At 49.9% G+C, this 10,003-nt stretch overlaps 1 protein-coding gene across 5 annotated transcripts; it reads left to right on the top strand.

Annotated features, from left to right (window-relative positions):
- Positions 1 to 2,822: 2,822 nt before the first annotated feature.
- On the top strand, positions 2,823 to 9,634 carry dab2 (DAB adaptor protein 2). 5 transcript variants are annotated; one of them, XM_029169603.3, is made up of 15 exons: positions 2,823 to 3,144; positions 4,600 to 4,859; positions 4,934 to 5,073; positions 5,157 to 5,255; positions 5,333 to 5,464; positions 5,545 to 5,628; positions 5,843 to 5,869; positions 5,969 to 6,019; positions 6,114 to 6,179; positions 6,839 to 7,453; positions 7,878 to 8,007; positions 8,116 to 8,742; positions 8,850 to 9,043; positions 9,144 to 9,229; positions 9,317 to 9,634. In XM_029169603.3, the coding sequence occupies exons 2-14, from the start codon at positions 4,721 to 4,723 to the stop codon at positions 9,216 to 9,218; spliced, it is 2,379 nt and encodes a 792-aa protein (XP_029025436.1). In that variant the 5' UTR covers positions 2,823 to 3,144; positions 4,600 to 4,720; the 3' UTR covers positions 9,219 to 9,229; positions 9,317 to 9,634. The 5 variants fall into 5 exon arrangements, with proteins under 5 accessions (XP_029025436.1, XP_029025439.1, XP_029025438.1 ...); XM_029169606.3 differs by having other exon boundaries at positions 6,117 to 6,179; XM_029169605.3 differs by having other exon boundaries at positions 2,823 to 3,107.
- The last annotated feature ends 369 nt before the right edge of the window (positions 9,635 to 10,003 follow it).

The following is a 10,003-nucleotide window of genomic DNA, read 5'->3' on the forward strand; positions in this document are numbered from 1 at the left end:
CATCGTGAACGTCGCTCTGCCTTGTTTGTAGAAGGATGTTTTGCAAAGGAAGTTGTAAGAGCAGTTGCACCCAATAATCAGTCATGCGGCGTGGTTTCTGCTGAGTGTGCGCTTCGTTGTTCTTCAAAAGGCCAGAGGGCAGTGTGTAGAAATGACAAGCAGGGAAAACAAATGCTGGATTCAGGCACGGCGCAGCTAATAATTCACCATTACATGCCTTTTTATTCAGCGTGGACGAGTGTGTGCTGTTAGCTTGAATAAACACTCCCTCGCGTCCGTCTGGGGGCGGCCCTGTGCGTCGCCCTCCTTTATCTGCCGGCAGAGCTGTGGTGTTCAGGGGCCGCGCGGTCGCCGGAGAGGCACAAATATGCGCTGAAGTCGCCGCTTTTACAAGGTCCCACAGTTTCCTGCCAGCTTTCTCCGGAAGCCAGAGGCGAGGTGAGGTGCTTGGCCAATATTCCTCCTGACCAGAAGGACTTCCTGTTTTCTGGGGACCAGAGCGAGTCAAAGGAACGCGGTGCGACACCTAACGCTGCTTCAGTTGTGGACTGGAAATCATCTATCTCAGGTTTGGCTGCCATCACGGCCACGTCCAGGATTCACGCCCTACATTATGTTGATGTTTGGATCGTGGCCTTCCTGTCATAAAAGAAGCTCCCCATTACAGTACATTGTCTCTGTCGGCGTCGTGTCATAAAAATAAATCTCTGCTGCCTTGTGGTAGTCTATTTATTGAGCCGGTTGCGATTCCTCCCCGACCAGAATCTCTCCCATGATCCTAAACGCTACGTGAGTAAGCAGCATCCGAAGAATCAAATTCAGATGAACAGGGACCCAGAGTTTAACCGGTTTTTACACACACACACACACACACACACACACACACACACACACACACACACACACACACACACACACACACACACAGTTCCCTTGGTTAATAAAGGATTGTGAAAACCAAAAACTGTGGAAAACAGCCTCATCTAGTGAATTATCACTTTTCTGTGGAGCTCATCTCCTAAAAACCGGCCTGTCAGCAGACCACTGGGTACAAAGCCAGGAAGGACGTCCTTCCTCTGACTTCTCTCTCTCTCAACATGCAATAAATACTGTACTTTATGTCTCTTTCTCTCTATTTCTGTAAGTAATTATTACCCATTATTGGTACTTTTTAGAAGTACTGATACACATGTGGATGTAGAGTTACTCCATTTGCTATAAAGGCCCTTTGTGATCACGTCTGGCCTGAAGTGAACATCACATCTGGTCGTTCTGGCGACCGGGTCGACTCAGCGGTTTCAGGTTTTACAGCACCGAGGGATTAGGAGACAGTTGCCATGTGTGAACCAAAAAACGTAAGCTCACACACTCTTTTCTCTTTTTATGCAATGAAAACCCGTTGCCTCGCAATAAAAGCTGTGCACGTCAATCGGCCGCAGCATGACCGCCACCTAGCGGCAGTTGTGGTAATAACATGTAATATTATTATTTTAAAGACTCCAAAAGGTCAGATACACCGTGTAAAATGTCACAATTGATGCTGACATTTACTTTCCGTTTTACGTCTGTGAGGAGCGTAGGTTCCCGTCAGCAATTTCACAAACGTCTGACTGTGTACACACTGACTCAGTAACGAAAAGGCACAAATTTACAGAAGTGAAAGCTTCCAGATCACAGCAAAAGCCACGATGACATCACTGCTCAAGTCAGTGCACATCACCGTGTTGTCGTAGTTACTGCAGACGGTGCTCGACCCCATACTTTACTCGTACTTGTTTGCATTTGAAGCTTCGGCCGATCTAATTGAAGCTTTGCCCCCTCACACGCACAATCCGGTTCTCTTCTTAATTATCCAACACAAACAAATGCTGGAGCCCCTGCAAACACCACACGCAACACGTCCCATGTGAGTGGAGGATTCAACTCCTGGGAATTCTGCGGCCGACAAAACCTGTAAATATATAAACTGTCATTAAGGCTGAACGCTATGAGCTCAACGGATTTTGCACAGAGAGCTGATGACCCATTTTAGTCAGCGCACTGTTGCAGCATAGGAAATGTAGTAGTGCCTACTCTGTTAAAAATGTGCTGCGTTTGCACGATCGTGCTCTCTGGCTTTTCTGTCCCCTCACTCCTCGTACATTACACCCCATTATAACAGCGCACACACTGTTCCGCCGCGACTCCTTTATCATAATTATCCTCCACGTTTTCCAGCATTGTCGGTCCACGGCGCAGCGGAGGAGGGTGGGACATATTTATGGTTTTCATTTTCACAACGTCCACCACAAATATTGAGCAACAATGCATTTTTGCATCACTTGGGCCAAACCATTGTTTCCAGGCCGCTCTGTGCGTTCACGCGTGCGGAATCCAAAGCAAATGACACGTTTCGTTCTACTGAAACGTTTGAACTCGGCTGCTCTGTTCTGCTTCATTTCACGTTTCTGGAGCAGCCTCCTGCTGTTATACTGGTGATACTGGGCCTTGTTGTTGAGCCCAGTCACCACCTGGTGTAACTTATGAAAAGAGTTACAGAGGGGAATTTAACGCTGCAAAACAATTAACTGACACTTCATCTCAACTTAAAGTGACAGTATCAAGTGTTCTTAAACGCACTAAAACGCGTTTGATCCCAGAATGAGGAGAGTTTTCTCTCCAATCAGACAGTGCCAGAAATGAAGCCATTTTGAATCCTGGACCCGGTTATGCCTAAAACACAAGTTAGTGAAAACATGACAAATGAAATCTCCTGAAATCAGATCTCCTGGGCGGAACACTCGGGCCATTTCCTGCCCACCATTGGTGATCTGCCCCTCGCACGCGAGGAGACCGCCCCCCTCGCGGCTCAAACCCCGAACGCGTCCGCGCTGTCAGCCACTCAGGGGTTAACGTGGGAGTCGGCAGCGGTCGCTCCTCTCCGTCCACGGTTCGGTGGAAAGACGCCTGACTCGGTTCTGCCCCGAAGCCCAAGTTTGAGCTCGCGCCGGAGCCGCGGAGGCGTCGCGGGAACAAAAGAGCCCAGCGTCCACGGCAGCGTGTCAGCATCTCCGCGCGCGCACACGCCCGCCACGGCACTTTCATCCACGCGCCGACGAAGCCTACAGGTAGTTACGTGGAAACCCTCCAATTAAGCTCGAGCAGGTTTGTAAAGTTAACTTTTAATCTCGCATTGTTCTCATCACCAAAAGGGCGACGGCGCGTCACGATTCCAACATCGTGCGTCACGAGGCAACAAACTTCTTTTTCCTCCGTCTCCGTTCGTGGGACCGTTTTCATTCTGCGAGGGCGCTCCGTGGCCCGCGCGCTCCCGCACTGGGCCCGCGGTATTTCACCATCTCATTCACTTGCACACTGAGTCATTCCCTGATTTCCTCCAGATGTGCGGTAGTTTACGTTTCCTGACGGCCCGGGATTGTGACACTTCTGCCCCTCCGCGCAGCGATTCCGCTGACGAACGCTTTACTGTGTGCGCTTCTTTGTGCGGATGCCGTAAAAACAAAAGTGCCTTAAGGTCCACGGTTCAAACGTTATCCTTTAACCGAGCAGCTGACGCTCACCGTCTCACTTGGTCAGATTTGGTGTTTGTGTTGGGTTTTCACATGGAACCACACAGCTGGGGATGATTCCTTGTCTTTAACGTGCTAATGGACTTATTTCTGCAGCCACTGGAGCCAACGTGCTCATTTCCGACCCGAGCTCGGCACCGGGTGCCAGATGCTTCGGAAAAGTTTCATGCAGATGTAACTATTGGCTCAGGGCTGGATTTCCCTCCGCCCTCGTCCCGTTTCCTTTGCGCTCGCACCAAACTGCCTGTTTGATGCAGTAACTGCGGGGCCGGTTCTGCTCCTGAGGGCCTCTCCCTGGTGTGTTCACGCTCCCACTGGTTCTGCATCAGCTGCGCATCACGGGACCTCCTCGCGCCGCTGGCGTAACATTAACTTCAGGTAACTGCTCGACCTTTGCCCGTTCCCAACCTTTGTCCGCTCGCGGCCTCGTTCCGCCGCTGTTGTGAGCAGCGCCGCGGCCGGAGCGGGTCCTGAAGGTACGTTTGTGATTCGGGCCCGTGTCCTGTTGGTTGTCAGTGTTTGTGCGTCCCCGCTCGGCCCATTTCTGGGGCAGGTTGTTGAGTGTGGACGTGTGGACGGGTCCAGTGGCTGCGGCCTCTTCTGTGGCGGTTCTACGTCCTGTTGGTGGTTCTGTTTTGAGCAGACGTTCCGTTTCGGCGGTTCCAGCCGTCACATGATGCGACCGGGCGATTCCAGAACCCTGATGACCCGTGAACTCCAAATGACACCTCCTGGAATTCCTTTCTAAGTGGTCACTCATCCCATAAAGGATTGTGACAAATTCAGAGGAGGAGCTTCCTTCATCTTTAGGGTGATTTCCTCCTTTTACGGGGCTGAACAGCTGACTCAGCAGTAAAGCAGGATCTCAGGGTAGATATTTTGTAGGGTTGATGTTTTATGGGTCATATGTCTTGTTATGCTTCTCTCCATAAAGTGTTTTTCGGTGGCTGTAAATCTTTACTGTGGAGCGTTTTAAACTGAATGATTAAGATCCAACAAAAAAAAAAATCACTTTTTTTTTCCGGCCCAGGCGAACGACGGGAGCAGCATGTGTGGGTGTTAGGAGTCACCTGCTCCGTTGACCTCCTCTGATCCGCCGTCTTGAACGCCCCCCCCCCCCCCTCCACGACCGTCCACTTGTGCTCCGCGCCATGTCCGCAGAGGTGGAGAGCGGCGCCGCCGACCCGGCCGCCCCCGGCCCCTCCCCCCCGGCCGCCACCTCCACCACCCCCCCGGCCTCCCCCGCCACGGCCGCGTCCAGGGTGCCGTTCAAGAAGGAGAAGAAGAAACGTGAGTGACGGATCGAAAACGCATCATTTAGGACCTAAAATGGAGCACAAATCAGAGCTTTTGAACGTTTACAGCTTCGGAGAAGACGGACGAGTACCTGCTGAGCAGGTTTCAAGGGGACGGCGTGCGGTACAAGGCGAAGCTGATCGGCATCGATGACGTCCCGGAGGCCCGGGGGGACAAGATGTGCCAGGACTCCATGATGAAACTCAAGGTGCAGCGCTGCGTCTGAGACCTCGCCCGGCTGCAGCCGCTCACACGCGTCTGAGGCCCCCGCTGTGGTTTGTGTCCATCCAGGGTATGGCCGTGGCCGCTCGGTCCCAGGGCAAACACAAGCAGAGGATCTGGGTCAACATCTCCATGTCCGGCATCAAGGTCATCGATGAGAAATCGGGAGTGAGTACCTCCTCTTCATCACGAGTGACTCTTCATCGCTTTAATCCCCAATGCTGACACCTCGGCGCTCCTCGCAGGTCATCGAGCACGAGCACGCGGTGAACAAGATCTCCTTCATCGCCAGAGACGTGACCGACAACAGGGCGTTCGGGTACGTGTGCGGCGCCGAGGGCCAGCACCAGTTCTTCGCCATCAAGACCGCGCAGCAGGTAGCGCTCGCCGCCGACACGGGCCACGCAGCCGCACGGCAGCGCGGCCACGCTCACGGTGTGCAACTGTCGCCACGCAGGCGGAGCCGCTGGTGGTCGACCTCAAGGACCTGTTCCAGGTCATCTTCAACATGAGGAGCAAGGAGGCGGAGGCGTCGCGGAAGGTAAGTCAGGCTTTTGAGTTGGAAAAAGGAGGGGGGGGGGGAAGGAAAAGCTCCGGTGAGGCCGTTTGGAGGCAGCGTTGAAAGCCAACACTGCCTCTCTGTGCTCTCTCACTGAATCACATCTTCAGACATTCCACTGAAATGATGTGAAATGACACGCGCCTCAGGAAATGAGGAGAATAAGTCACTGTTAACGCTCTGCCTCTGCCCACAGCCGGAAAATGGCGGCACTGTGGTTGAGGTAAGCGCGCGGAAGCTCTGAACTTGTTTTCTCCGGTTTCTTTCAATCTGTTTTTTAAAACTTGTCCTTTTTTTTTTTTTTTTTTTTTTTTCACCCCAGAATGGAAATGATGCCTTGCTGAGTGTGGACGGTGAAGTAAAACCTGCCCAAGTACGTAACTTGTGCTGCAGCCTCTGACGCCGAGTAAAAACTAAAACTACAGTAAATGTTTAACTGCAGTTGATTTCTTCTTGTTTTTGACAAGCAGCCGGTGGAGCAGCTCGATCTTTTTGGAGCCATGTCAACCCCCCCAGACATCCAGGCTCCAAACGTAAGTGTGCTGCCATGTTGTAAAATGTTCTCTGCATCTGGAACAAACAATGGAAGAAAATATTACACACAGGTTCTGCTCTATATGTTATTTTTCATGGCCATTAATATTGAATCCATATGCTCAATAATAGTGGTCAGACGTGTGTGCTCGATTCTTTCAAGACTACTACAGTTTTTAGTTGTGACCTTAACAAATATTATTATAAATTAGATTTCTTTTTTTGGCTTGATTCGAAACAGTTGTATGCTTCATGTTCGTTAATTTCATGTTGAGACTTTTAAAGCTGCTACTTGTAAAACCTGATCTACTGTCTGTTACAGAGTAGCTATTGGTGTATGGCGACCCCTGGTGGTCGGTAGCGGTAGTGTCAGTGTTGTTGCTGAGATGCTTCACTGGGTTCAGTTTTAGGTCATGGACCCACTGCACTGCTGACTTTAGCATTTTTATACTTTTTTCTGTTGCTCTGAGTTTTTCCAAGTTAGAGAGACTCTGCAGTTTACTGTTATTGGGGGGTAGATGGCTTAAAAGTAGCAGCTTTAAACGCTCACATCATCTCACACTATGTAATTCATTCCTCTTTGTGTCGACATGTTCGTCTTTCTCTGTTGAACTGAATCATGAATCTGTTTTGTTTTTTTTTCTCTCATGCTAACCAGGACTCTAATGATATTCTCTTGCTGGACTTTTCTGCTGAAGTTGACAGCAATCAAAATTGCATAAAGGGAAAGTCCTTTATATCTTCCGGTCTACTTACGCCATCTCCGCACACAGAGAATCCTTTTTCCTCCACATTTGGTTACTTTCCAACCCCAGACAGTGACCCTTTCAAAGACGACCCCCTTTCCAAATCTCCCACTCGGCCAGACACCGGTCATTCACAGCTCGTCCTCTACGCAAACGACCTGCACAGCCCTGCTGATTGCACTAGTAATACAATTATCAATGGATGTTTGAATGGAGACTCTGAACACCTGAGTCAAAAGGCGAACGAGTTAACGAGCAAGACCATGATTCTCGCTCTCAGTAACGGACAGTGGCCACTAGGGGGCAAAATAACTCAGGGCCGGACGATTACCCTGATGGACGGCAATGATTCCGGACAAGGCCTCTCGGCCAGTAACCCATTTTTTGACTTGCCCTCGAAAGCCCCTCCGCTCACTAACGGCGTAACTCAACACCCGCAATCCGCCCTGACTCCTAGCAAGGACTCAGTCGTGCTAAACCCCCCTCCGCAGAGCGCAAAGGCCGGACGAGGTCGAAGGAGCACAAAGGTAGTAGGAGTAGTCAGCGTTGCATGCGTATTCATGTGCACGTACAGTGAGCGTTTGGGTTATGCACTGGTGGCTGGCGGGATGCCTGGGAGATGCCCTTAGATGAGATGCAAGGCCTGTGACTGTGACCGGCGGTGAAGAACCTGCTGTTTGGGTCCTTTCTGCCTTATGCATGCGCCTGTGGTGACATCTTTCTGTCGCTGACTGTTACTCTGAACAATCAGCCCTTTTGTCATTTCTGCAGTCACATCTGTCTACTAATATTCATGCATTTGTAAAAAAACAACAACATCTGTATAGCATGCATAGGTAAATGTGAATTAAAAGGTGGGTTCCGTCTTAATTTTTAACTCTGGGTGCTGCATGTATAAAATGCTGTGCGGTGTAACCTTAACCTAATATGTGCTGTGCTGTTTGTGACTAGTCCACAGCGAGTGACCTGTTTGGAGCAGAGCTGTTTGCTGCCCCTGGTAACTCAGAGGGGTCACCTGCTCCAAATGACTTTTTTAACAGTGCAGCTGTTGCCCCGGCTCCCTCCTCGATAGCAGCTCTGGGTAATGCACAAGTCGGGAACTTGCCTCACTTCCATCATGTCAGACGTATTTCTCTTGCTTTGCCTTTTATTACCTTTAAAAGTTCATGTTCATTTTTTTTATATTCAGGGAATCTTCAGCTAGGCCCTCCTGCTGCCACAAGTGTCCCTGCTGCAGGCATGTGGGGAGCCTCCACCGCGGCGCCCTCCATGTTCCCCATGCCCGGAGTGACGGCTCCGGTCCCTCGGCCCGCTTTCCCGCAGCCGTCTGCCTTTGGCGCCCCTCCCATGCCACCGGCAGCCTGGGGCCAGCACATGCCGTCTCAGTACGGCGTCCCGCCGCATGCGTGGAGCCAGGGCCCGCTCGCCCCCCCGGGCTGGGGTCCGCCCGCGTCCACCAACCCCTTCCACCCCGCCTCGTTCCCCGTGATGGGCGACCAGCAGGGCCCGTCCCGCCCGCCTCCCAGGCCTCCTGCTAAAGAGGCCCCTCCGAAGGTGGAGAACAGCGCGTTTACATCTTTGGATCCCCTCGGCGATAGAGAGAAGAAAACCGGAAAGGACATGTTCAAGGACTTCCAGATTGCCAAGCCCCCTGCCATACCAGCGAGGAAAGGGGAGGTACCCAACGCTGCTCCAGCCCCCGGCAGCGGCGAGGCCGGGTCGTTTGATGAGTACTTTTCTAGCAAAGTGGGTGTGGCTCAGGATGCTGCCGATCACGACGACTTTGATATCCATCAGATGTCAGGAGCTGTTAATGGTAAAACTAGCTACATCATGCATTCAGAGAGATTTTGATAGTTGACATGTACAGTAGATTAGTCTAATTTTGTTTTGTTTTTTTTCCCCCTCAATGTCCGCGTTTAGATGTCCATAAACCCAATCCTCTGCCAGCTCCAGCTCCCAGCGTTGCCCCCGGCCTCCTGGATGCTGCCTTCTCTTCTACTCCCATCGCAATCACTCCAGCACCAGCCCAGGGGCCAGGCCTCGGTCAGGACATGTTTGATAAAGCTTTTGGTGCCATGGACTCGAGTCCATTTGGAATGCCTCCCGTACCCATGGTACGTAGACAGATGCATTGACGCATCCACATTGACGGTCCATTAATAGGCCGCTGTAATAGTTAATTAATCTAATTTTGGCCTTTTTGTCGTGATACAGCAAGCGGCTCCTGTCACTCAAAGCTGTGCTTCAACATCTGCTTTTGGGGATGCTTTTGGAAATCCATTTGCTTGACCAATCCAGATGTAAGTATCTGTTCATTTTTTTGAGTTTATTTATAAATGACAAGTCTGCTATATTTTATATTTATGTATTTTTGTTTGCCTTTACAGCTGGAATGAAGTAAGTGCAGCGAAGGGAGATCCTCCCACGAATTAAGGTCTTTGGCACGAGCTGCTACAACACGCGAAAGACAATCTAAATCATAAACTCTTCCGAGTTTTGACCCTGAACCCGTCCTTCTATAAAACCTCTAATCTTTTTTTCTGTCAAATCAGTAGTTCCTTTATTTCTGAAAGACCACTGATCTGAGAAGTAAATGTTATGTCATGATCTGCTGAAGATGTGTGAGAGAAGGCGTGTCCAAAGAGGATTGTTGCTGATGGTGTGTGCATTAAAGAAATAAAATAATTCATTTATAATTCTGCAAAGTGTTGAAAAATTTTTAATTTGTTTGTTACACAACAGCCTTGTCTAATTTGAATTTACAAAATGCCTGGACTAAACAGACTCTCAAAGTACAGTATGTTGAGTAACCTTTAAGTTTCTAGTGTAACACTAATAAGCCTGTAACCTCATTACACCCTGGGTGAAGTCCACTTAAAATGATTACAGCTCCACATTTAGTTTAGAGCAATATATTTATAATTTTAGTAGTTAAAAAACAGCTTCTTAATATCTACTACAATAACAACTCTCAATCAATCCTGTAACTGAAACTGGAAACCGTGCATACTATACATTGGAGATATGTTTGTTTTTGTCCAGTGAAGCCAAAAATAACACTTTGTTAGTTATGT

Source organism: Betta splendens, chromosome 12 (genome assembly GCF_900634795.4).
Source record: "Betta splendens chromosome 12, fBetSpl5.4, whole genome shotgun sequence".
Lineage (NCBI taxonomy): Eukaryota > Metazoa > Chordata > Actinopteri > Anabantiformes > Osphronemidae > Betta > Betta splendens.

Excerpts from the sequence above, each read along its gene's own strand:
- dab2 (XM_029169603.3), top strand. The coding sequence starts at position 4,721 with ATGTCCGCAGAGGTGGAGAGCGGCGCCGCCGACCCGGCCGCCCCCGGC. Across the intron at positions 5,629-5,842 it reads AGGCGGAGGCGTCGCGGAAG|CCGGAAAATGGCGGCACTGT; the intron begins GTAAGTCAGGCT and ends CTCTGCCCACAG. Across the intron at positions 9,044-9,143 it reads GAATGCCTCCCGTACCCATG|CAAGCGGCTCCTGTCACTCA; the intron begins GTACGTAGACAG and ends GTCGTGATACAG.